The sequence below is a fragment of the Fukomys damarensis genome, unplaced genomic scaffold (assembly GCF_012274545.1).
Source record: "Fukomys damarensis isolate Sample0158 unplaced genomic scaffold, DMR_v1.0_HiC HiC_scaffold_39, whole genome shotgun sequence".
Classification (NCBI taxonomy): Eukaryota; Metazoa; Chordata; class Mammalia; order Rodentia; family Bathyergidae; genus Fukomys; species Fukomys damarensis.
Genome location: NW_022900951.1, coordinates 38,525,022 through 38,553,018, shown reverse-complemented (window position 1 = coordinate 38,553,018; position 27,997 = coordinate 38,525,022). Strand labels below are relative to the sequence as shown.

Here is a 27,997-nt window from a genome sequence, read left to right as displayed (position 1 = left end):
TTGCACTTGCTACAGCAGCATCGTTTGAGTAAGCTTTCTCATGTCCATCCTTCCTGTCTTTTAGCATTTCAATTTCATCCTTGTCAGCTGCTGAGTCGTTAAACCAACAGAATGCCAGCCTGTCTTTGTACTTCCAAAACTGTGTGCTTCTACTGCGGACTGCACATCTTTATGACAGCCACATGCTTGCAAAAGAATTAAGTTTAGAATATTCATTCAGTATATTATTTTCAGAGTACAAAAAAAAAAAAAGGAAAGAAAAGAAAAAGACAAGAAAACTTCCTTGTCCTAGTTCTACGCTGTTCCCATCCTGAGATGCTCCGTGGAAGGCAGCCGAGCGGTGGGCAGCGGCTGCAAGTCCCCGATAACGAGCGCCTCACATTTCCGTGGCATTTCCATTTGCTAGCGCGATGCTGTGGCCGCACGCCTGATTGATATATGCCTGCAATGGCACTTTTCCATTTGACACACACACACACACTCTCGCTCCCTCTCTCCCTCTCTCTCCCTCTCCCTCTCTCTCTCTCTCTCTCCCTGTGTCGCTTAAACAACAGTCCTAACTTTTGTGTGTTGCAAATATAAAAGGCAAGCCATGTGACAGAGGGACAGAAGAACAAAAGCATTTGGAAGTAACAGGACCTCTTTCTAGCTCTCAGAAAAGTCTGAGAAGAAACGAGCCCTACGTTTCCCCCAAGGTAAGCAGGAAAACAAGCGCTGACGGCTTGCCTAGGACATTACTTCTTTCCAAACCGAGTCTTTCATCCTCCTCTCAGACAAAGAGACAACCTTTAAATACCACTTACATTTGCATTACTTTCATTTGCATTAATTTGTAGCATGCTAGCCTTGTGTTTTTTAAATGAACGGGTCTTTTGAAGTCTGTGACAGAGCCGGGAGCCTTCCCGAGAAGCTCCAAAATATCTTTTGGTTTGACTTAGAATTCTTTTCAAACTCTCTGCGTAGTTAGCTATAACTTTGTAATGGTTCTTATATTTGACCCTGCGAGAGGGGACAGAGAAGCAGCAACTTGCCGGCGTGGATCCGTGGAGCCCAGTACCTTCCTCACCGCCCTCATCCCACTTACAATGGGGGCACTATTAATTCAGGCGAGCCAGTGAGGTTAAACGCGCACTGTTTACTTTTATTACTACTTATGTATGCTGCTGAGCTCTTGCCAGGGCTGTGCCGGAGTGCTCAGAATGACTCCAAACAATAGGCAACATTTATTTCTAGCTTTTGCTGTCATGCTCTGTAGGAATCTTGCTCCTTTGCGTTCTTCTCCCAACGCGAGTGTGGGGCTTCGCTTCCATAGATGCATTGGGGAGCATCGGGGACAGACCAGGATGGTTTGCTGTGTGATTTTGATTGGGCACAAAGTCTGAGGAAATGCGTGCTGTTTGCCTTGGCTTTATTGCGAAGTTATTTTTAGTAGTCAGCTTGTCCCCACAGCACCACAAATGTTACAATGTCCAAGGAGTGACTGGGAAAGGATGCTCCCACCCGCACAGGGACCCGGACCTGGAGGAATGACTGTTACGGACACCTGAGGAATATTTGGAGGGTTCTTTTAAACTCCGCGATTCAAGTTCTCCCTTTAAATGAACAATTGAGCTGTAGGAGGCCCGAGCATAACTCTTTCTTGGGGGACTGGAAGTTTGATTGTGTGCAGAATGTTAATGACTCAGAACTCCCAGTAACTGAGGCTCATTGTAACAGCCAAGCCCAGATAAGCCTCTAGAAAAGAGGCAGCCTCCCAGTTCAGCTGAGATTCAGGTGGGTGGAAGGAAGCTATTTGGCAAGACCGGAGTCCTTTCTTTCTGTCGTGGTTAGCAGCTATGGCTACTGCAAAGCATGCCTCTTTTCCTTTCGAACATTAATATGTTTTAATTATAAGGAGCTGGCATAAGCAAATTGCTTCAACATGTAACTTTGAATACCAGGTGCATTTGGGAGCAGCAGAAATGCCTAAAACATGGTATTGACTGTGGGAGTCCAAGATAGCGGGGACTGCAGAAGGCTTCTCAATTGAGCGTTTAGACTTGATTCAAGTGTCTGTTCATTTTTTTCTCACCAGCCTTGCTTCTGAAAGTGTGCTTTAGAGTTCTTTTGACCAGTTTTCACTGTGGACCAGGGCATGACTTATGGGAAGCTTTTCTGATTTTGTTTAATAACTAGCCTAACAAACACTACTGAATACAAATCTGAATTTTGAATGGATTAGTTTGCAAATTTGGGATATTCGCTATTTAAGAAAGCCTAGAAAAAAAGAGTATGTATTCTGTTGCCTTAGAACTTTACAGCAGTGATTTTTCTTAAAACTGCTGCTCTTAGTAAAGCAGTTAGCAGACTCAAAACAATTTTCTTAAACTATTATCTAGATCATTATATGCGAGTGTTTGAATACAACACACAATGTACTGTGTCATTTATTTTAAAATACATTTGGTTCAGGTAACAGGAGAACTGGCTCAGGCCTTCTTATGAGATTGTGTATTACGCCTCTGACACCCACAGATGGAAATGTGCCTGTGGAGTTTTCAATCTTAATTTGAGTTCCTATGACACCGTCAAGGGGAAAATAAATCACTTTTCAATACATTTAACAATTTCCAACTCATTTATTTTCCTGGGCTGTTGAAAAATGTGGTGAATTTCTCGGAATTATAGCCACCAGTGGTGGCTGGTGATTTTTACTCTATTTTAAGAACTCACAATTTTAACAGTATTATTCTTGCTGGTGAACTGTTCATCACATCATTCTTTTAATAATATTGATTAGGCATTTGCAATATGCTTGGGACTGTGCTAGTCCTGATGGGAAGCAATGCAACGCAGAGGGCATTGGCCTATCCCCTTACTCTCTGACTGTAAACTCAATCTAGTTAGATTTCGGAACCAAAGCGGACTTTGCCAATTAGCTAACCTGAGTAAAAATGGAACATTTAAAATGGCTTTTGGTGTCTAGATTTACTTGAAATGGTTCTTACTTATCAATGGGTTTTCATTCCACTTATGATCAAGGAGTTCGTCTTAGGACCAGATCAGCAGATCCTGGGTGGATCTTACTTGCACAGTGAATATGGTTTGGATCTTGCTAGCCTGGGTAGGAGAAGCCTGGAGAAAGAGCAGTTTATCCTTTCTCTGTTCTCTTGAGCACCCTTCAGAAAGGACCACATGCTGTCTGTACTGGGGGCGGGGTGTGAGCCACCTACTCAGCAGCTGACATCAGGGCCATTGGATGACTCATTGAATTAGAAACATGCTCAGAGGAAGATGTAGTCACCATCTCCCACCACTGACTTGTCCCACTCTCAGGATCATTGGAACCAATGAAATCTGGGCCTGGCCTACATTCAGGGGGACCCCTGGGAACTTTCAGTAGGAAGTCGCTGCCCAAACCCAGATCTCTATGTCTCCCACAGTGTTGCTTTCAAATAAGTTAGTCTGCTGTTTTACCACATGGTGAGGTTACTGCGGGAGGGGGAACCAAGACAGCATCACCAGGGACCTTGATTTGGTCCTTATCAGTGGATAATCCCTCTGTGGTTGGATTAAAATGTCTATGACTCCCTGGGGTGCCTGACTCACCCTAGCCAGCCCTCAGCTTCTTGGCTGTGGGCCTTCAAGCCCATTCTTACCTCCTTCCACGATAATCAGTGAGTGCTGCTCGGTCTTGGCAGTCCAGCAAGGCCAGAGGGGATGGGAAGCAGGTGGAAAGACCAAGAAGTGCTAACACTGAGCAGGGAAACAGGGCCTGGGGAGGGTGGGTGAACTCCAGGCCCCAAATTGCTGTGGCCAGTCCTGGCTGTGATCAGCTGTCATTTCCTCTTCGTGTATGACACTGCAGAGCATATTAAAATTTCTCCGGGATGGTATGTTTGGAATTCCTCTGATGCCCCACCTCACCAACTTACCCGGACAATAAAAGCAAGGTTGTAAGCCTTTGAACAGCTGGCCGGCTATATATTTCCTCTCTTTCCTTTGCATAATCTAATTCAGAAAAGAATCCAGCTAGACTGGCAGTGCCATGTCTGGGTACTTCTTTCCTGCAAGTCTGTCCTCCGCCACCTCCTCCCGCTGCCCCTGGAATCTTCCTGGGTGGCATGTGGCTTTTCTTTTCTTTTGCTCATGACAGCTCCCAGCCCGCCCCCTTTTTCCTTTGCCTGAGCTCCGTCCATTGTGAGCTCGCTCTTTGCTGGGTCTGTTTTCCAGACCGCCTGCGTCCTGTTCCATTGGGGCGAACAGCCTATGAGGTCTCCTCATCTCCATAGTATTCCCAGGATGTCATTCTTGGCACCAGCTCTGCTGAGCTGATAGGATATGGGGGCTTTTTGTAGCCCTGAGCCTGAACCCACTTGCAGAGAGGAGCAGCCACGTGGCTCGCCAAGAGCAGGGCCGCAGTGACCCGGGCTGGCAGGGACAAGCATACCATCACAGTGACCCGGACATCTTTGCAAAGGCCTGGGAACGCCTGGATGCACTTCGACCCACATTAAGAGAAATGTGCTTATTCTCTGCTTCAGGAGGAGAGACAAGTGACTTGGAACAAAGCTTCCTGGATCCTTGGGCCCTGCCCTGCCTCCTTTCCTTATCCTTCCCACGTCTCTGTCCCCCACATCCACAACAGAAAGGAGAGACAGTACTTTTAATTTGGCCAGCCCAGGCCTGAATGTGTGTTCTCAAACTTGTTTGGTGAAAGGGAGAGGGGAGAAATAGATCCTAGGATGAGTCCAGTGAAAAGGCATAGAGCTTTGGAAGTGGAGAGGTCCCTCTCTCTCTCTCTCTCTCTCTCTCTCTCTCTCTCTCTCTGCAGCAGAACAACAGTTTGGCTGATGAGTTGCAAATGGAAGGCACTGGACTTCTCAATTAGAAATTTCCATTTAAGATCCTCTCTGTGCAGCAAGATGCTGCTAATGTCCTTGGGATCAAGAGGTATTAAAGAGCAATCTATAAGGTGGCTAGCTTCTTATTCCTTTTCTTTTCCTGAGGGATTTGGTTGGTTTTTCCAAATTAGCAAAAATTCATTAAAAGACCCTAAAAGAAAAGTTTAAACAGCTGAATTAAAATGAGTCTTTTTCTGTTAGCTTGACAAGGAAAGAAAAGGAAAGAGAGAGAGAGAGAGAGAGAGAGAGAGAGAGAAAGAGAGAGAGAGTGTTCTCTTCCACTGCCATTTCTTGAGTTTTAATATGAATTATTCCATACAAGTCCCCAGGCTAGAGGATCTATTTAAAGATGCCTGGCAGCAGGAAGGGAGAGGGTAAAAATACAACTACTCTTTTGTCCATCAAAGGTTTTCTTTGGGAGGACATTAAGAGCATTCCTGTTTTCCTGTCTGCCTCTGCCAGTGGCAGCATTCCAGTGGGTAGTACCCACTCCTCACCCATTAGGTCAGCAACCATGAACTTCCATGTGAACTTCAGGAGAAAACAAAGGGTGGGGAATCCTTTCAGAAGCCCCCATGTGCTTACAGTGGAGCAAAGGAGGCCGGGACTGAAATAAGTGCCGGCTCCGATGTCCAGTTTGCACACTGCAGATTTGCACGCTCATGCTTCAGAGTCGTTGCAAAAGATGGTACCGACGGTGTTATTTCTGATGCCAGCTTCCCTCACATCTGCAAAGCTTCCTTCTTGTGTCTCCGGTAATAGTTTGTAGAATACCACTCATGCTGACCATTCCTTTGGTCAGAGGGTCTCTGAGCCTGATATTGGGCGTATATTGCTAAGAATCACACTCCCTTGACTCAAACACCCTAGATGGGCCTTACAGTCTGGAACAATTACTTTCTTGTTGGTAAGAGTGCTGACTCAGAAGAGTCAAAGAATGGGTAACTTCAGTTAGCAATATGTGCCCGGTGCTTAGAATCAGGAATTCTTCCAGGTGGGGCTCAATTCAATCTCTTGTCAAAAATCTGGACGTGATCACAGACTAGTAGCAGGGTATAAGATCGGCAGTAGATATCTTTCTCTTTTTTTCCCCTGCAAAACTAAGAATTAACCTGACAGTTTGGTCTCTTTCAAAGCCTGGCTCTTCCCTAGCTTTTTCTTTTAAGCTGTGATTCACCCAACTGCAGTATCCTTTCAAAACGAAAGGGCAATAGGTTAAGGCATTCTAGAAAGTTGATGAGCTGTCAGAAATTGCTCAGGGGTGACCTTTCCACTGTGTCATAAACTGACAATAGCCCTAAAGGTGGAGACCCCTTCCATCCTTTCATCCCTAGGGAATAAAAATAAGAAGAGAGCAGGTCACAGAAGATGTCACAAAAGAGAAGGAGGAAGGATTATTTCTGATGTTCAAACTCCGCAACTGTCTTTTCAATTTTTTCAAATAGTACAATTTCAGAAAGGGAAACTTCCCTTCATTGTGCTCCTTCCCCCCCAGGGAGGGGTTTGAAGTGGTCTTCTTTACCTGAAAAGGAGGTCAGCTGTTCGAGAAAAATAGCTATAGCACAGCTCCAAGTAAAATGTCAGTATACACATTCGCAATATGGACGTGAAGAATCAAAGAATCAAATCCAGTCCTCAATCAAAGTCCAATGTTTCTTTCAAATTCAAGAGGATATTTTAGGACTTACTACATCTCTGTGATTCCCTTCCTTCTCCTAAATTATAGAAAATTACTCCTTTTCATATTTTAAGTTTTTCTCCTGAGGTTTAGAATCTGGAGACAGCAGAATAGGAGGGTTGGCAATCCAAAGACATAGCTGTAGTATGCATGCTTTAAATAAAGCAAAATACAGAGAGCCAACAGCCCAACGAATTCAGAGTGGTTAGTAATATAGGGAAACATTTTTATGTGATTTTTTTTAACGTTAACTTTGCCCCTTTCACATAGGCCTGCGTCGACGAGTGTTCTGGATCACAGCAAAGTCAAAGTCAGTACTCAAATCCACCATGGGGCAGAAACAGCAAATTGAATGGGGAGTGGAAAGACTGAGTTGCTCCTATGGTTCATGCCCCTTTCCTAACTCAGGGCCTTACAGCTGTTAGGTGAGATCACTACCCACCATTCCAGAGCGTGGTTGTGGGTGAGGAGATTCAAATGCAGCTTTGGAAACACTTTGCTGGACACTTTGAAGAAAAGCCAACATACTCATTTGGCTCCAGGGCAAAAGGGAGCCTGTACCCGGCGCTAACATTGGTCACCTCCCTTCTCCTAAGGCCAGGCCACAGCCAGCAGTCCCAGGGCAGAGCAAGTGTGGAGTTATTTTAGCACAAGGGTCCCCAGAACACCTGGCCATCCTTTGCACAGGGAGGGCATATCTTCATGTGACTGGGCAGGACTGAGCCCCCTGGTTGGGTATCTGCTGCTTTATTTCCAAAAGGTCTTGGGCAAGGTGAGCAGTAGATTGTGTCTCATTCCTTGAGAAACAACCCCTCACCCCTTTTCCAGGGAGGAAGTGGCTATAATGAAAGGAACGTTCCCTCTTTGAAATTGTGCTGCTTGAAAAAAAACGGGAAAACAGTTGCAGATATTGAACATCAAAAAATAATCCCTCCTCCTCTTTCGTTACTTCTTCCGTGGCTTCCACTCTCCTCATTTTTATTCCCTAGGGATGAAAGGATGGAGGAAGACTGAATGTTTAGAGCTACTGGTGATTTGTGGCACTGTAGAAAGGCTACCCTTAAGCATTTTCTGACAGCTCATCACTATATCAGTCACAGCTTATAGTCCAGTGGCTAGATTTACAGACAGAATCCAAATCCCCAGAGGAAAAGACTTCAACAGAAAAATGCTTCCCGACACTGGGATAATCAGACCTGGTCATTTCCAATTTATGGAGGGCTTATATTCTAAGAGTCAATTAGTTGTGTCAACTGCCAAGAACTCAGAGTAAGTCTTTCCACAGAAACTAAGAGAGCTCACAGATGCCCAGTATAGGATCCAACAGCCATACCCAGAAGTCAGTTCTAGATTCCAGTCCTGGTCGAGGGCTTCAGGAGTCTTCTTCCTCCAACACAGAGGTTTTGTAGGTATTTTACCAAGCAGAATAACTTGACCTTGGCCACTGGGACCTTATCAATTCTATTTCTGAAGAGAAGATAGCTCTTCTGGTCAGTTTTCTTCTCCTATTTGGAACCAGAGTATCACAGACGGCCCACTGAAGCTCAGTTTAGGTATAAGGGTGATTCATAAGAATGGTACAGGGGAGTTGAACTCAGCCTGAGTCATCATCATCATGATTGACTACTATTCAACCTTCTCTCCCTATTTGTGCTTTGGAGGAGATTAGAAACTACAAGTACTAAGACAGCTTTAAGAGAAATAGAAACTGGTTAAATATTTTCACTAAGCACTTCCTTTGATTAATAAGGTATTGTTGAGTTATGAACTACATTTAATATATTGCAAACACTGAATCAGTTAGTTATTAAGAGGTATTTTTATTTCAAGTCAGTTATTTGGCCTTATCAAGGGGTAAATTCTTTTAGCCCAGCCTTCAGTGTTGGCTCAGTACCACATTGGAAGTGGTTTAAACTCTTTAGCAGACATTAACTATTTGAATAAGAAGGGAAGTCTTGTTGTAGGATTGTTTTGGGGACTATGGAGCCCCAGAGCAGGTGCCATACTCTGAGAAGCTTGGGTTGAGTTAGAGATTGTTGGAAATGGATAGAACCATAGAAGCAGCCACTCATTTTGTAGGGTAGGAAACTAGAGTTCTAGAGACGACAAGTGACTTGATGAAGCTCACATAAGCAACAGTGAGGGGGAGGGACTCTGAGCCTGAGTATCATTAGATCGGCTTTGCTTTTACTTCATCAGAACACAATAGGATGCCCTGTAGGTTTCAGAATACAGTGGGATAATTATTCAGTATCACTGACAAATGAGTGCAAAATACTGGGACAGGGACACCAACAAGATAGGCTGGCAATGGGTTTGGGGAGGGAACCAGAAAGGTATAGGCCTGTAGGAGTTTGGATAACAGGGAGAGGTTCCTCTGGATTCCCTCACAATGTCTTTGAAAAGTCAAGATTTTAAGTTTTCGCCAGGCTGAAGCTCAAGTTTTCCCAGTACAATCTCTGCCCAGATCATAAAACTACTCAAGCCAAGGACACACATACATAGGTGGGTCACTTGACAGTTGACTCATCCCTCTAGATTATTTTTACTCCCAGTCCTTTGTTGGAGTACCCTTATCTACTTGGGGATTGTGATTGATTGCATCTAGCTATATTCCTCCTTCTCTTTTATTTTTTTCTATCTCTTTTCCTGTGTTAACCCTGCTGCTGGGCTCACCACAGGTGGCTAGCCATGCAGGTTGAAAGGACACAGGGTCCTACCACAGACTAGAGGACTATTGTTTTGTTTTGCTTTGCTTTTGTTTTTTGCATTGCTGGGGATTGAACCCAGGGCCTTCACACTGAGCTACAACCCCAGACCCTCCCCATTTTTTTTTTGTTTTGTTTTTCTAAGTCATTAAGTTGCTCAGGGTAGGCTCAAACGTGATCTGCCTGCCTTGGTCTTCCAGAGTGTTGGGAATGCAGGCATATACTATCATCCCTGGATAACTATCATTTAATTGCAAGGATGTTGTTTTTTCTCTTAAGGTAGCACCACGGGCTAGCCATTGCTTCCCACTGTAAAATAGACACCATGGGATGAAATGGGCAAGAGCACTCTCTCCCCACTGACCCTGTGGCTACCCATCCTTGGAGATACCTGGGGTTGGCAGGCTGGGGGCCTGGCAGCTTTTCCAGTTGGTATTGCTGCCTCTGCTTCAGCCTTGGCTGCTACTCGTGTGCTGTCAGTTAGGAATAATATTACAAACTATCCATTAAGCACACAGGAGGCTTTATAAAATCCAATGTGCTGTTTACAGTTTATAAATTAAGTGCCTTGGGAAGAAGCATCTGACTTATTCTCTAAGGCATCTAGTTGACTAGATCCCATTGGAATTCTGTGAGTTCCTGGGAAGGGGCTACTGAACACATCACACTCTGAATTAGACCTAGACTTTCTTTCTTTTCCAGTCCTCTCATGAAGTGTTATCTAGAGACAAGCTTTCTTCCACGCTTACATGTCTTTGATATTTTGGATGAGGGGCAATTTTTTTGAGAGAGGCTCTGTGTTTCTGCCATCTTTACCTTATTCGTGCTTCATATCACGATTTTAAAAATTACAGTAAATATTAAATAATTCTGCCTGATATGCTAACTCTGTTTCAAAGCCTTTATATTTTATCTGCTTTACTTAATCCTCTTAGAAATGCAATCAAAGCCAGATAGGAATTCTATGTTAGGGGATTTTAGCAATGTGTCTAAAAAATTATCTAGAAAAACAACCAGCCAAGATTTTGCTTGTAGGTGTAGCGAGCTAGAAGAGGGATGTGGGATAAGACCTGTATTTTCCCCTACCCCCATCTCTGTTTTTATCTTCTATGTTTTGGTGCTATGGATGGAACTCAGGGGTTTGACGCATACTCTTACCACTGAGCTACAATCCCAGCTCACCCACCCTCATTTCTTATCTGCTAGAGTGAAAGCAAACAGTAGGTAGGTGTTCAGTGAATATGTGTTAAATAGATATTTACTGAAAGAAATCACAGGAGGGGACACCTACTTTATGCTAACACTGAAAACAGCCCAGGAAGCAGTTTGGGTACTGACACATCACCCTCCTTTGCCTGGCATGCAGGGCAAGAATAAGGCCATTCTTGGCACGTACTGCTTGTCTTAGCCTGCTGCTGGAATCACTTGTGTGAAAACAGTACTTTACTCTCTACCAGGCAGAAGGTCAGTCCAAGAGTGAGATGATCTGTGGCACAACACCATCTCTCACCCAGGAGGCTGCTATGTTATTTCACTGGGGATGACAGGTGGGAAATCTGGGCACCAGTTGTTCTTTTCCACTGGTATCGTTTTGAGGGTAGCTCCAAAGTCGGGCACGCCAGCCTACGTGCCTCTCCTGCAGGCAGAGGCTCCACATTGGAGCTATTAGAATGCAGACTCTGCACATAGACTAAGTCCGTATCTCAGAGACAGAAGGTGGAGCCCAGAGCCACTGCAGGACCACAGAGTTCAGCAAGAAAGTTGTTCTCTCATTCAACCCATTATTGGCTGGGCCAAGGCTTTAAGTCTTAATAGAAAGCACTTGCCTTTGTGATGCATGGCTTTATAAAATGAATTTAGCAGGGCCAAGGATTGAGCCAGTGGTTCCATCGCCTGCCTTGCAAGCGCAAGGACCCAAGTTCCATCCCTGGTACCCACCCCTGCCAAAATTAATTTAGTTTTGAGAAAATGATAAAAGTTCCTACAAGGTGGAGGTACCCCTAGGCTATCAGAGAGTGAGGATTTCAGTAGTGGAAATTTCTTTAATACCTGTTTTTCCTCTTTGTGAGCCTACCTCGCACTCTCTCACCCTGGCCAACACAATGTTAAGTCAACTCTACCTCACATTCCTCTTTTCTCTAGCTTTATTTTTATTTCTTCTTCAACACAGCAGCATTGGTTCATTCAATTTGAATATTTAAGGCAAAACAAGTCCCACTGTTATGTTGTGAGACTCTTTTTTCTCCCCCTGTACTGGGGTTTGAACTCAGAGCCTCAATCATTCAAACACCTCAACCCTATTTTATTGAGTTTATGTTTTACTTTGAGACAGGGTCTCTCTAAGTCACCTTGTTGACCTTGAACTTGTGATACTCCTGGTCAGCTTCCCAAAGTGTTGGTAGTATAGGCCTGCATCATCATTGCAGGCTAAGTTGTGTTTTGATAGTTCTGTGAGCTCTGTACTATATTCATATTGTTTGGATTCTTATTTCAGCATTTAATATAAGAATTAAACAAAAATATCATGTTTTGTGAGTGTATTGAAGTGAAAAATCTATTTCTTAGGACTAGGGGTGAAACAATCTTTCTTCTGACACATTTTTTATTACTACATCTGGGTTGAGTTTATCATATTTAAAGAGAAAGGCAGTTAATAAATCCACATTGTATGTGACATTAACTATCTCATTAGTATAAACTTCATAATATTTACTTGCAAGCATTGTATTCACTTTTCAGGAAAAAAATTTTAACTTTGCTTGCAATTTAGAAAGTGGCTACTAGGTGGCAGTAGTGTACAGAATCGAATGGTCTACTGCAGAGCGTTTCACTGAGACTAGCCCATCTTCCCAGTTTATAAGAAACACAAGCATACTATTATTAAAACACTTAAACTGGCACAAACAAAACATCTATCAACTTAGTTACCAGTTTTAAACTGAGCTTTCAAAGAAAAAGCATTAGGCCGATGTGGTGGTGCAAGCCTATGACCTCACTCCAGAGGTTGAAGGCCCAAGGATCAGAAGTTCTAGCCCAGCCCGGGCAATTTAGTGACTTAGGCAGACCCTGTCTCAAAAAAAAATTCTCAAAGAGCTGAGGAATGTAGTTGAGTGCAAAGGCCCTGAGTTCAATCTCCAATACGGGGGGTGTGTGTGAGAACAAATTTCATTAGTTTCTGAGTATATTTCCAGAGTTTTTCTAGCAAATATATATGCTTTTCCCTGCCTGTTTCAACACAAACCAGTACATAGACTTTCTGGATCTTACTTTATATAGTTAACCAATATTCCATTGTATGAATATTGTATAATATAATTGACTGGCCTCCTATTAATGAATATTTTGTGGTGTTTCTAATTTATGGTATTATAACCATGTGCTTGTGTGATTTTGCATGTAGTATAATTCACAGAAACAGAGTCGCTAGATCTAAATGACACACTTGTATTTCAAAAAGATATTGCCAAGTTAGGTCTCTACAGAATTTGTGCTGATTTATCATTCTGTACTGTCTCCAAAATGGGCCTATTTTCTCATAGCCTTGCCAACAGAGTGCATGATTAGACTTTGTAAGTCTGATTGGTTGAACAAAATATCTTTACGGACTTAATTTTCATTTCTCTTAAAAGAAAGACAGTGTCCCTCATCTATGTTTAAGTGCGTTCTTTTCTTGTGAAAAAAAATGGACATGAGAACAAATACAACCATCCAGACACATGTGTAGAGATTTGTCACTGATGTTGTTGCTTGTTTTTACCATCATGTCATACATGTTTTTCTTTCCTTTGCTTTGTGTATTTAATGGAACTTGTCAATGGCCATGGCTTTGAAGAGAAGTTGCTGGCAGTTGAGAGAGAAAGCCAAGCCTGAAAGCCAAGCCTGGAATGTCTGCTTTCCCTTCATCCTTTTGCCATTGCCTCCTGGGGGAGATATCTGTAGACTGGAGTAGTGAAAGGAGAAATCAAATCAATTCTCTTTCTGAGACTAATTAAGGCTTCAAAGAGACAGATAACCACTCGGGATAATTTAGTAATATTGAAACTCAAGAAATGCATAGTGATATTGCATCCCCTGAACACAGACCCCAAGAAAGGGCTGACTTTTCAAGCTGACATGATGGTGAATTTCAGGGGTCATGGGTATAGGAAAACCTGCTATATAAGTATCTTTTTTTGTAAAGAAAATAAAAAATTGCCTTTATTAACATGTATTCATTGTATGTATTAATGGGGTTCAGTATGCTATTTCCATACACGTGCACAGTGCACGTTGGCCAAATCCAATCACTCTTCAAAGATACTTTCCGAATCCTTTGCTGATGCTGAACGTTGCATGTGGGTTTGATCCATTTTAATGAGATATTGCACAAAAAGGAAAATGGTATGAGGGCGTATACAAACAGGGTCTGCTCAGCTTCAAAATTACCTCCTGCCTATGAAGATGGTGGTAGCTGAATCCATAGCTAGTAAGCGATGGCATTTTAGAGCAGGATGGGGACAGCACATGTTATCTCTGTCAATTCCCTGACCCTCCGAATGGAAGACTTTAAATAAGCTGTGCAAATTGCTCCAACTGATGAATGACAATGCCGTGACTTGAGTCCGGGTGGGTCCCCTCATTATTGGTCCCTGATCTTCCTGCAGGACTTCCTGAAACATATGCATTCCACCTTGGTCATAGCCAGGGATGCTCTGTTCTGAAGCGGCCCTATGTCACACACTTTTTGACCTTAGGATCCCCTGCCCTATGCTTGCAAGACAGGCAGTTGAAGCTAAATGGGCCCAAGGCCACTCTATTAGAACAAAACCAATTGGCTTATATGGACTTGAACTTCTAATCTTGATTGTATCAACATTTTTGCCAGTTTATTCAGGCTGTTCATGAGTAGGAAGTTAAAAAAATTGTGAACAAAACAATCAAACTTTGATCTGAAATACCTTTGAAAGTTTTTTTGAGGCTTTAATTATCCTGTTCCTTTGGTTTGGGATATAATGTCAGCCCCCCTCCCTGAAATTTCCCTAAATGTTTGAAAATATTTTTGATACTGCTTTCCAGTGTAATAAAAAGCATCAGTGTGGGCCATGCCTAGCAGTTTGTGAGGTGATTTGAGGAGATCTCTGAACCTCAGTCCTTTGACCAAGGAGATATGGTTAAAAGAACAAAGCAAATGTCAGGAAAACCAGTCTAGCATAATCTCATTTTAGTGGTAAATCTCTGCTACAATAGCTACCTTTTTTTTCATATTACACCATGGCTCAGGATACAAAGACTGCAGAAACGTGTGACTCTGTTGGGAAATACACATGTGAGCCTTAACAATACTGGAGGCCAGTGCAAATAATGTGTGTTTCAGATGCAGTTTGCCGTTGATGCTGGGTAGCATGGAATTTAAAACAAAAACGGGATGAGTCCAGAGCACAGTTGTGAAAAATTAGGTGGGTGGATGAGTGTGGACTTGGAAGTGGAAAACGTGCTCCCTTGGGATGTGTCCTATGTTCACTAGCCCTGACCGGTCCCCTCTCTAGCCCTGCAAGCTGATGTTGACACCAAAGCTTCCTGCTCCCACCAACCAAGGCTAAAGATGAGACCACCCAATTTAGTGACTCTGTGGCTGGAACCGCATGTTTAATCTTTACCATGGATTCAAACTATTCTTGCCCTGAGGAACACGGACATCAGCAATTAGAGCTCACATGTGCTTTCATTAAACTGTTGTGTCCATTTCCAAATGGTTATGAATATGCAGTATAAGCATTGAGGGGTGGGAAGCGGATGACAGTTTATGCTAATTACACTCTAGAAACCAAAATTCTCCACTCAAAATGAAATGGAAAAATTCGACTTAATACCTCCTGGGTTCCATTAGTGTTTCTGGGTAAATATTTCTGGAAAGAATAATTTCTGTTTTCGTTCCAGCTGTGCAGCAGATCCCATGGTGGTGATGGATTACCAGTGCAAAGAGTAAGACAGAACTCCAAGCATACAAAGGACAATGACAACCAGAAAGCTTCGGCCAGATCCTACCCTTGCCTTGAAAGGAACTGGATCCTAGGAGGGGGAAGGCATTTCTAATTTTTTGGCCTCTGCCTCCCTCTGCTGTTCTTCCAGAGAAGTTTTTCCTTACAACAATGAGAAATCATGTACTAGCTGCATCCTTTTCCATGCTCTCCCTGCTGGCCATAATGGGAGACACAGACAGCAAAACAGACAGCTCGTTCATGATGGAATCCGACCCTCGACGCTGCATGAGGCACCACTATGTCGATTCTATCAGTCACCCACTGTACAAGTGTAACTCAAAGGTAAGAACAAGGTCCTTGTGAGGGTAGCGTTTGCTCCCTCCCCCCCTAAACAGAAGAGAAGCCATATTTCTTTGTCAGGCTATGGAGAATTATGTTCACAGCCCAGTTGTAGCTCAATGACTAACTGATCTTCAGAGCTTGTGGGAGAATCCTGCTTTTAGGATTTCCCAGCATGCTTTGAACTTTTGACAGCCTAATTGAACACCTTCAGTCCATGGGAGAGGTGTCATTTGTCCCTGGCTATGAAATACATGAGCAGTAGTGTCCTTTTTCCAGAAAGAGAACTGAAGCCCACAGGTTATTGTTACTCTTACCTCTACAAGCAATAAAGAGAAAGGGAATGCTTAGCACTCAGGAGGCTGAGGCAGAAGGATCATGAGTTCACAGCCAGTCTGGGCCACATAGGGAACCCAGAGCCAGTCTGGATTACGTAGCAAGACCCCACTCCTCAAAAAAGTGGGGAATATGATTAAGTAACAGAACACACTCTCCAAAGAATCTCCTGGTGAAATGTTTGATAACTGGCCTCTGAGCCTATTTCCATAAGCCATGTTTATGTTAAAATGAGTTCAAAAGCTAGGATGGCAATTTGATCACGGAGCATTTTTTTTTTACGCTGGTTATCCAAGTCACTCATGTTTGGAAGGGTTGCATGCTTCTTACAGAGGCCGCCTGTGCCTCGGTGTTAAGACAAGGTGTGCAAAGGAATAATGTGCCTGAAAGGCCACCAAGAGTGGCCAGACACATGGACCACCCAGAAGGCAGGCACGTTATGAGGTAGAACAGACTCCAAATGAGAATTCACATGATTGTCACTGCCCCCAGACAGTCATATGATTGAAATTTGTCCACCCTTGGTAAATAAGAATTTGTTTCATTCAACCTCAGAGATTTTCACTTTTAGTTCTGAGACTAAAACCACTTAAGCATTCTCATATGGCAAGTATTTTTAAAATTACCAGTATAATTAGGAACTTTTTATAATATCAGCCACTAGAATTAAGACCATAAAAGTCAATCTCTCCACTCTCTACTTAAACACATTACGACTTCAGTCTGCTTTTAAATTTTCCATAACTTCTGTGATTATAGCCCCACGAAGATGACTTGTTTTAGCTAGGAGATCAAGATCTGAGTTAAATCACTTTAACCATTATATTAATAAGACCTACGAGTGGGGGAAAAATAGAGATTTTTTTCTCTTAAGAAAAATGTCCTGGGTCTTATTTGTACTTTTAAAACTTATAAAAGTAGTAAGTAGATGAATATGAATTTTTCAAGGCTGAACAAAATCCCTTCTTAGGAAAAGAAAACAAGGAAGTGGGAGAGTAGCTCAGTTAGAGAATGCTTACCTAGTATGCACAAGGCCCGGGGCTCCATCCACAGCACTGCATAACAAAATAAACACACACACAGACATCTCACAAAACAAAAACTAAAACAAATTGAGAAGAAACATGAGAAATATTTTAGAATCATGATTGCTTAGAGACTGTAGGCCTGAGTAAGGTTGATGGGAGCAATTATTAGCTTCTCCTCTCCTCCCTCTTCAGAAGCAGAAAGCACTAATATTGAATGTTTATCATTGGATGATTCCTCCATTTCTTGATTTGTCCTCCATGATTACTACTCTTTAAAGAGAAAAAGGAATTAAAGTTATTTCAAAGAAAGTACCATTGTGATGATAAGAAGGAACACAGGAAATAGGATCATGAGCCTGGTGTGGTACACCTGTAATCCCAGCACTCCAGGGGGCTGAAGCAGGAAGATCACATATTCAAGCCCAGCTTGGGCAATTTAGCAACTGAGTGAGACCCTGTTTCAAAATAAAAAATGAAAAAGGGCTGGGAATGTAGCTCAGTTCAAAGGCCCTTGCTTCAGTCTGCAGTAACACACACACACACACACACACACACACACACACACACAATAGGTGTATGTGTAGAACCTGAAAAATTGTCTGGGCATGTGACTCAGTGGTAACGTGTTTGCTTAGCAAGTGTGAGGCCCTGGGCTTGGTCTGCAGCACTACAACAGCAACAACAACATAAGAAAAATTAAGAAAGAGAAAAGAAAGAAAGGAGCCCAAAAACAATGTGCAAACATTGGGTGAAATGATGGTGGAAGAATGCTTTAGCAACTAGCACATTAACTAAAGAAGGTGAAAGAAGAGAGCTCCTTAACTCAGGCTCACCACACCCATGCATGAGTCTTAGAAACAGACTTTAGTCTACTGTTGTTCACTTTTGCTTCTCTCAGAATGCCACAGTCCATAACAGTGCAAAACTGTGATAACAAGGGAAATATTTGTAATTTCATGGGAACAATCTCTTTTCAAACATCCCAAACTGTCCCAAATATAGCAATAGCTTTATGTAAATGGTGCTTGTAATTATAAACCTTCCTTCCTTGGCCATAAAATATGCCTGTCAGAATCTCAACTACCCAGACCTTTTCTGGATTTGATTTTCTCTATGTATCCAGGAAGGAAGCTGTTTCCATTTGGAAATAGCCGATCATTTTTTACTTTCACAGTCTCAGGCTGATCTTCTTTCTAGTGGATCTTGTTTAATGAAATAGTTGTTCTTTAGAGATTTGTGGTAAAGCATTTAGCCTATGTCTAGAATTTTTCTCTCTGCAAAAATTGTCCCTCAACATAATGGTCAAGGACATTATTTACTAGACAGAAGCTTACTGTTTGCCTATCAGTTAACACTTCCTGGCTTACATTTCTTCAGTGTCTGGCCTTGTGAAGGCAGATGAAAGGTAGCATGTGACCAGGCTCAGGGAAGGTAGGACACCTACTTGATCAACTAATATGTGATACATGCTAACCACTGCCAACAAAGCTGCGATGGCAGACATTAGCATTCCTACTTTAACAGCAAGGAAAGCCAAAACCTGAAAGAATGCTAAGTACAGTACCTTGTTTAATACCAAGCAGCCAATAGCCACAGACAATGGTGGTGTGTGTCTTGGTGCATTCAACATCAGGCTACTTGTCTCTCCACATTGGAGGAACAAGCAGAATGTAGGGGCCACTATCTTGAACTCTAGGCCCAACTTTTGGTCTGCCAGCAATAATGATTTATTCAGGACATGACAATTTTTCCATGAAAAAAAGATGTAATATCGAAAGCTTTTCTGGAAGCATTTAATGGGACTCTCTGTTCATCATCACCCTGAACTTGCAGTTGGCCAGTCCCAGGGTCCTGTCAGGAATGGACTGGCCTTCCAGACCAAGGAGGACAGTGTGGCCACAGCCTAGGATGCACCCAGTGACTTTGTAAGTGGTGACATCTCCTGGGTACAAACGTTCCTGAGAGTAGCAGTTTCACTTCCAATCTTCCTAAGAGACCATGCTTCCCTGAAATTCTGAGTGAAGGCTGTAGAGTGTGGAAATGGGCTATCTGGGACATATTCAATTAAGGAAATTGAAGCATCTCAGCCTTTGAAGTAACAGAAGTCTGGTTTCCAGCTTGCCAGATGTGGGACTTTGGGAAAACGAGGCCATTATTTGGTGTCTGTTTCTTTCCACATAAAATGGAGCGGTCTCTTGGAGGGTGGGATATGTGATAACCTTTGTAAACCACCCATTCCAGTGTCCAGCATAGAACAGACATTTAATAAATGGCATGATCTTGATGATGAAGTTATAAACTAGACAGGTGCTTCGACTCACTTTCTATTTCAGTCACTGTGGAGGCCTCAATAACTGTTGGGATCTCCTACAGCCTTAAAGGATTAGGAAAATGAACCTCATTGTGGTTCTCCTTGGACACAGGGTGGGAAAGAAGAGCAAAGTAAATATAAACCACTGTGCTTGGTGCTAAGGGGAGGATGAAAGAGAAAGAGGAGTAGCCTCCCCGCCAGCTGACTTCCGTTACCAGGTGAGCAGAGGAAGGAGGGGAGCAGGGCTGAGCTCTGGTCCTGGGCCAGGGAAGGGTTTCCAGAAATGCAGGTTGGGAAAGTAAGCTGGCAGGGAAGACTGTGAAGCCTGAATAGGGTGAAAAATGGGAGATGGTAGCGCCAGGTCTGGGCATGGAACTCAGGCACAATTGTCTGAATTCTTAAAGGTCATGAGAGTGGGAGGTGCCCAAAGGACAGCAACAAAGGAGAAGGAGGAGGGTTTAGGGGACAAAGCCTATGAAAACTGCCAGAGGAAAAGGGACCTGGCATACCAAGGACTGATCCTCAGAATTGGGGGAAGCTGCCTGAGAAGTTCATAGTACACGGTGGCAGAAATCGCTTGTAACACAGTTGGCCATTTGAGAGATATGACTTAGTTTTAGGAAAGTGCTGGAAATATGAAAATGGAAAGAAGGCAAGATGGAAGAAAGGAAAAAGGAAAGGAAGGAGAGTACAAAGTTCTTGCCTTCATAATGTTTACAAGTTAATGCAGAGGGAGGAGAGGGAAATGTTCTATGTGCAAAGGCCTTTTCATGTCTGTTTGATTTGTGACCTGAGTGATGGCACTCGACTCCAGTTGGAGTGAGCTGGATTCCCACCCAAAATGCCACTGTCCCTAGGTGCTTTGTTCTCTTGGTGGCTGTTTGGTTGGTGTCCTCAGCCTGGCACGGACCCACTGCAGGGTCCCTTGGGTCCCTGGAGATGAGTGGAACAGTTATTTATTGAAGTTGCTGGTGAGGGAAGCAAAGAGAGAAACATGGGTAAATCTTGGTCCCAAGGAGAAAGGGTGTACCATGGAAATAGGGGTGCAGTGTTCAACTGCTGAGAAAAAATGAAGAAATATTTCCCTTTCCACTGGGGTAAAATAGCCGGCATGTTGATCTAACATGGTACAGGTGAGTCTTTGTTTTGATGCTAAATGGGGCACTCAGCCAGGGCTCTTGGCAGAGTCACTTCTGCCTAAGCTTGGGGGTGGTGATGTTGTACCCTACCAAACCCATAAGGAAAAGATGAGCTTTGCATGTTTCTGATGAAGACATGGTCCGCGCTCCCAGAGGCAGGTCAGTGTAGATGAAAGAAGGGTGTGAGTTAGCTCATGCCATAGAGATTGGGTTTCAAATGGACCTACGTTTGATTCTAGCCTTGGCTTTTTCTAGATATGTGACTCTGGGCAAGTAACAAACTCTCTAAAGCCTCAGTTTCCTCATTTGTAATAATAGTACCCGTCATGATAGTACCTTTCTTCTAGGGTTGTTACGAAGATTAAATTAGATACTCTTCCTGAGCACTCAATAAATGTCCTTAGCTGGGCATAGTGGTGCACAGATTTAATCTCAGTACACTCTGGAAAGATGAGGTAGGATTGGGAGTTTGAGCTTAGCCTGGGCAATTTAGTGACCTAATGGGATCCTGTCTAAAAGAAGAAGGAGGGAAAGCGGGGGGCTGGGGATGTAGCTCAGTGCAAAGGCCCTGTGCTCAATCCCTAGTACCTAAAAATAAGTTCTTATTTGTTAAATGGTTGCTCATAATGATTGATCTAGAGAAAGGCCCCCAAACTTTAATGAGTCCACAGCCTTGCTACTTAAAGTGTGGGCATCAGCCCAACAGTATAAACATCAACAGGAATCTTAGGAGAAATGTAGAATCACTGGCCCACCCTAGAACTATGCAATCAAAATTTGCATTTTAACAAGATTCCAGCTCCTTCATGTGGACATTCTAGTCTTAGAAGCTCTGGTCTAGATGAGGTCAGAAGATGTTTATGAAGTGCTAGAACACAAAAGAGGTATATCCAAGGGTAAAAGACTATCAAAAGTGAACCCAGAAAGTAGGTAGCTATCCTACCATTCCTAAGTGATACCCATTAATGAATCGAATCTTCTAAATTCCTACTTAATCCTTCAACACACACAAAACAGGGATACATTTTCTTCTAATTTCCAATCTTGAGCTGGGGTCTGCATACTGAGATATTCCAGAGAGGGAATTTGTATGTGTGTTGAGAACACGGAGGGCACAATAATTGTTTTATAGTTTCTTCTTTGAGGAGGGGGCCATTGAATTTAGTCAAGGAGGATAGATAGGTGGGATCTCATTAGACAGAGCTGGATAAAAAGGCTATTCCTGGGAAGCAGAAGACATGGACAAAGGTGAGAGGCAGGAGAATTGAAGGGCAGCTCCATGGACCCCTAAATAGTTAAACGTGGCTGGAGCAGAGAGTGGGTGATGAGAACCACTCTAAGTGATATCGACAGCCAGGCACAGAAGGCCTTGACTCCTATTCAGGATTTGAAGTTTTATTCTGAAGGCTAGGAGTAGTCACTGAAGGTGTTTATTGTACATGTCTGTGTATTCTTCTTGTGCAGAAAGCCAGCCCCAAAAGAAGAGGGTCCAGGCCTGTTGGAGGTGGCTCCCTGTCCTTCAGGGCTGGAATTCTTGTCTTTCACAGTGGGCTGGAGGTGGAGCTTGACATGTTGAAATTTGTTACTGAGATCACAATCAGGTTAACTCATCTGTAAATGGCCCTCCACTTCTGATTTAGTCATTTTGTGGGCAGCACTAATGGCCTGGTCAGTTGGGTCTACATTTGGCTCAACTCCATGTGTATCCTTTTGGTATGATGGCTATTGTCTCTGGTCCTGAATTAAGTCTGTTGGCATAGGCTCATTGTATCCACTCAGACCAAATCTGGCCCTCTGAAGACTCCATTTTGGGAGATGATGGAATAACTGCTTAATCTACCTACCAGGTGATCTACATTAGAGATTAGCAAATTTATTCCCTCTCCAAGGAGAGGTATCAAGCAGCTCTTGCCATATACTGGTAGCCTTGGGAAGGAACTTGGGAAGATCCTGGATCTCTCCTCCCATTAAAGAGCTGGGGATTGAACACTAGGGTTGGACATGCATGTACTATACTACTGCTTATAGTGTAATATTCCCCAGACCTGTTTCAGATCATATTTATTTTGTCTATCAATGTGAAGAGTAGGCAGAAGAGAATCAAAAGCTTTGGTAAAATCAATAATTTACAGCTGGCATTTTTCTCTACTTCTATGATCTCTCAGAGAAAATAAATCAATTGATTTAGTCCAACTTATTCTTCTTCTCTCCCTGCCATGGTTTTGTTTTGTTTTTGTTTTTTCTTCCAGGATCTTATATTCCCTTGGTGCTTGCTAGGTGATTATGGGATTTTTTTTATCCCCAGCATCTTCTCAGATAACGATGTTAATAATCTATAATTACCAGAAGTTATCTTTTCCCACATTGGGAAAGATGGGCTGGCTATTTCCTTCTTTTAATCCTTAGGTGTTTAATTCTTCTCTATAAGATATCAGATAATAGCTGGTGAGTCTTTAATATTAACTGCTAATTCCCAAAATGTCATAAGGTCAACGTTAAAGGGTTTCGTGCACTTCTCTCTATCTATATCTACCTTTAAATCTGCCTATCTATATCTTTTGATTGTTCACTGACCTTGCTGTTGGTTCTGGAGTTATAAGGTGACTTTCTCATTCATCCAATAATATGAAATTCACTAAGCAAGACCATTTCACATAAGCATGAACCAATAATCTTAGGTTCCCCACTTCCCTCCCTACCTTGGTCATATGGGGTTATATAGCTTCATAAATCAAACTGATGCACCCCATTCCACCCATGACATCCCCTCTTAGGATACCAGGCTTTATACATGAGATACAAAAGTGAACCTTTTGTCCATTTACTTAAGCTATATGCACAATTTTTAGTGTATGCTTACATACATTTTTTCTGGGGATAATTTTGATTGTTTTTATCAGACTCTTGAAGGAGTTTGTCTTCTAAATCCAGATTAAGAGCTACTCTAAGGAACACACACTCTGTTACTTCAGCCTAAACTTTTGGACACAGAGATGCTCCAAATGGATACATCCTAATACTGGTCCTAAATGACTTTGAAGATGCAGATGTGATTTCACAACTCGTAGGCCTCTTCAAGTGTATAAACCCAGTGTGAACCTGGGGCCCCAAATGTGCCCTGTCTCTATTCTCTTGTTGCAAGTTGCAGCATCCAAAATATTTTTTTGCTAAGTATCATTCAGCTTTTTCTTTTTCTTCTTCAATAATCACATTCCTATTCTGTCATAAAGACAAGCTTGAGTCATTTGTAGGAAAATGGATCCTCCTTGAGGCCGTAATGTTAAGTGGAATAAATCAACACACAGCTTAAACATCACATGGATTATCTTACAAAATTAAAATAAAGAACAAAATAAAAGATAATAGGAAATAGGGATGCAGAGCTTCCTCAAATGGGAAAGAGAGCAAGAGAAGGAGGGAGCAGGGAGGGAGGGGAAGGAAAAGGGATGAAAAAAGGAATTACGTTATGTTATGTACACGCACCAACTCCTCAAAAAGTCTATAAACATTATATACTGCAAACATGTACTAATAAAAATAAAAAATGAAACAACCTCCCCATCAAATCAAGGTAAACATACCTATACCTAACTCCTAAAAAAAAAGAAAACAACAACAAAAAATCATATTCCTTTTGGTTAGACAGTCCCTGCACAAACCAATTCCTATTTTCTGTCATTCTTTATTTCTTGATTTCAGTTTAAAATAATTTTCTGCATTTTGCTATCGGCCCAGTTGCAAACATAATGGGCCAATGGTAGAACACCATCCAATAGAAAAGAAACTTGGATTATTCTTGGATTTTTGTGTGCACGCCATAACAATGGGTCTTGTCCAGTGGTTCTAAATCCTTAATGTAATTCCAAGTCACCTATGGAGTCTTGAAAATATTGAAAGCCTGGATCTTACCCCAAGCATCTTCATTTGAGTGATCTAATATGGGGCCTGGTTGTTGACCTTTTTTTTTCTCTGTGATGCTGAGGATTGAATCTAGGACCTGGTACATGCTAGGCAAGCGCTGTGTACTGAACCACATCCTCAGCTCTAACATTTTAAAATCTATCAGTCAATTCCCATGTGCAGCACGGCTTCAGAGCTGCTTCTGACCTAGTAGACAATGACAAAGACCTTTAGGGGCTTGCAAAGGGTGCTGTGATATCCAGCGGAGGTGTTGGCACCTCCGCAGAGTAAATATCTTCTCTTCTTTCCCCAGATGGTGCTTCTGGCCAGGTGCGAGGGGCACTGCAGCCAGGCCTCACGTTCTGAGCCCTTGGTGTCCTTCAGCACTGTTCTCAAGCAGCCTTTTCGTTTCTCCTGTCACTGCTGCCGGCCCCAGACCTCCAAGTTGAAGGCGCTGCGCCTGCGCTGCTCAGGGGGCATGCGACTCACCGCCACCTACCGGTACATCCTCTCCTGTCACTGTGACGAATGCAGCTCCTGAGGCCTGCTCCTGAGTGGCATCTGGATGGGAGGACGGCAGAGGCAGTTCAGCCAACCTGGGAAAGGACTGGCAAGAAAAGAGTTAAGGCGAAAGACGCAGCAATTCCCTGGGGGATTGTGCATATTCTAGTAATAAAGACTTTGCACTTCGTGACAGAGAGCGCTACCCTGGAAACTTATTTTCAGTTCCCGCCTCCTTTCCCCGGTACAATTTCTTTGGGTTCTCTCTCAGATTCAGGCATTTCACCAGCTGGCTCGGAATGCTGTTTGAGTTTCCAAGCATTCTGCAATGGTGGGAAAAAATGGGTACCCCTGCACAAGTGTGTCTGACTGTCACTATTTGGTGCACATCAGGGAGCAATTCGCTTTGTAAAGGAGGGAAGCCCAACTCTTCCTGGAACATCTTCTCTTGTTTTTCACTTTGTCATTTTGTTCTAAGTTTGTCATCGCCACTAAGAAGGTTACCAATTTCAAATTCTGGGTACCAAACGTGTGGATATGTTTAGTGAGGGTTACCCACAGATGACTAACTGATATTAAAATAACTAACATGGATTCTCCTATGTGATGCTGGAACTCTGGACATCTGTAATTATTTTTCAGAAATTGCTTTGGGCATGTAAAGGTGGCATAAAGAATTTGTCACCTGAAGGCTGTTACAGATAAATTATGGTAAACTTTTGTAAGGGAGCAGACTTTTAAAGAGTTGCACAAACACAGATCCTGCACTGACTTTAGAAAAGGCATATATATGTGCTAGTGGCATGGAGAATGCACCGTACTCATGCATGCATATTAGAAAACCAAGTATGAATCTATTTGTGGGTGTGCTATAGCTTTAGCCGTGTCGCGGGAATCATTCTCTAACATCCACTTGTCCATGAGAGGCTTGTTGTCATAATGGTAGCCTGGCTCATCTTCTGAACATTTAGTCCTTGAGGTTTAAATTTTGAGTTATGCCCATGTTTTGAAATAAAAAGAGAATATCTTCAAAATTTTGGTGTTGCATTTTTTTTTCTTTTCAATATCCTACTATGATGTGAACTGTAAGTTCTGCTTAGATTCAGTGATGGGGAACCTTTTAGAGACTGAGTGCCCAAAATGCAACCGAAAACACACTTATTTAACACAAAGTGCCTACACGGCAATTAAACCTGAATGCTTAGGTTTTAATTTAGATCAAACAACTCATACATTAAAAGAAAAACACAGTAACAGAACTTTCAATGATACAAACAGCCTGCTGTGGCTCGAGTGTCATAGATTCAAAACCATTGGTAGTGCTCGAACATCTATGATATGGAAGGGAGGTCCGGAATAATCACTAAGTGTGGTGGCACATGTCTATAATCCCAGCACCTAAGGAGGCTGAGGCAAGAGATTCACGAGTTCAAGTAAATCCTGGGTTATTTAGAGACTTAGCAAGCCTCTGTCTCACAATAAAACATTTCTTATTTAAAATTAATAAAACGGTTTCATTTCCTTTAATGAGGATGCCATTTTTTCTCATGAATTAATTTTATTGGTAAGATTTAGGTTTACATAATGATTACACTCATTGTATGGGATTTTTTTTTTTTGTACCAGGGATCAAGCTTGGGTCCTTGTGCTTGTGAGGCAGGCAGCAGAACCACTGAGCTAAATCTCTGGCCCTGCATGATATATCTTGATTCTTTTTTTCCCCATTCCCTTTCCTCCCTTCTACCCCACCTTCTTATTTACAAAATCTTTGTTCCCATTTTATATTTCTTTTCTCATTTTTTTCTATTCTCTTGATTCCTTTTCCCGTCTCCCTTCCCCTGCGCTCCTTCCCATTTGAGCATTTTCTTCCTATTTCATGATGTCTGTTATACATTTTGATCTTTATTTACACTTTCAGTGTTTCACATCAGAGAAATAATGCAATATTTACACATGTGTGTCTGATTTATTTCACTTAAGAGTATGGTCTCAAGGTTCATCCATTTACCTAGAAATGTCTCAAGTTTGTCTTTCTGCCTGAGTAGTACTCCATTGTATAAAAAACCCACATCTTCTTTAACTACTTGTCAGATGATGGCATTTGAGTTGCTTCCAAGATTTAGCTATTATAAACTTTGCTACTATAAACATGGATGCACGTATATCATTGTGGTATGATTTAATTCTTTTGGGAAGATATCCAAAAGGGGAATAGCTGGGTCAAATGAGACCTATAATCCTAATATTATGAGGAATCTCCACACTGATTTCCACAGCAGTTGCACCAGTCTACACTCTCATCAACAGTGGAGAAGGGTTTCTTTTTCCCCACAGCCCCACCAGCATTTGTTATTGATTGATTTCTTGATAGCAGCCAGTCTTTCTGGGGTGAGGTGGAATCTCAGTGTTGTTTTCATTTGTATCTCTCGAATGACCAGTGATGTTGAATAGTTTTTATGTATTTATTTGTCATTTCTACTTTTTCATCCGAGAAGTGTGTATCCATCTCAGATGCCCATTTTTGGATTGGGTCTTTAAATTTGAGGGGGTCTGATTTTTTCAGTTCTTTATATGTCCTCTATCTGATGAACAGCTCACAAAACTTTTTTTCCACTCTGTGGTTGTCTCTTTACTCTGCTAGTGATTTCTTTTGCTGTGCATAAGCTTTTCAAGAAGATGAGATCCCAGCTGTTGATTCTTCGTAATATTTCTTATGCAACCAGGGCTTTGTTCATGGAGTTTTTGCTTACACCAATGTCTTTAAGAGTTGCACCTATTATCTCTTCCAGTAAATTTAGTGTTTCTGTTTTAGTACTTAGATCTTCTATCCATTTTGATTTTAGTTTAGTGCATGATGAGAGACATGGGTCTAGTTTTAGTCTTTGGCATATTGGAAAGCCAGAGGCTATCTTTCTTCCAGGGAGGGTATTTGGTCCCTTTGTTGCAGGTGGCTGAGTGTATTTGGAATTGTTTCTGCATCTTCTGTTCGGTTCCATTGATCCTCAGGCCTTTTTTTTTTTTTTTTTTGCTATCATTTCAGAAAATTCCAGTGCTTGGCTTCTGCATTCCTCTATCTTGTTATCCCCTGGCTTTATCCTGGGTGGGCTGGAGGTCTGGGGTTGCATTTTGCTTTTGTGTCTTGTCAATTTCTATTTTTAAAATTTTAATTTGTTTTTTGTGTTAATATTTATCCATTTCCTTTTTATTTTCTTTT

At 42.3% G+C, this 27,997-nt stretch overlaps 1 protein-coding gene across 1 annotated transcript; it reads left to right on the top strand.

Moving 5' to 3' along the window:
* Window positions 1-313: 313 nt before the first annotated feature.
* Window positions 314-25,788, top strand: Ndp (norrin cystine knot growth factor NDP). The gene is made up of 3 exons (XM_010614075.2): window positions 314-695; window positions 15,186-15,571; window positions 24,596-25,788. Exons 2-3 carry the CDS (start codon window positions 15,398-15,400, stop codon window positions 24,821-24,823), a joined length of 402 nt encoding a protein of 133 aa, XP_010612377.1. The 5' UTR covers window positions 314-695; window positions 15,186-15,397; the 3' UTR covers window positions 24,824-25,788.
* Window positions 25,789-27,997: the final 2,209 nt, after the last annotated feature.

Excerpts from the sequence above, each read along its gene's own strand:
- Ndp (XM_010614075.2), top strand. The coding sequence starts at position 15,398 with ATGAGAAATCATGTACTAGCTGCATCCTTTTCCATGCTCTCCCTGCTG. Across the intron at positions 15,572-24,595 it reads TGTACAAGTGTAACTCAAAG|ATGGTGCTTCTGGCCAGGTG; the intron begins GTAAGAACAAGG and ends TTCTTTCCCCAG.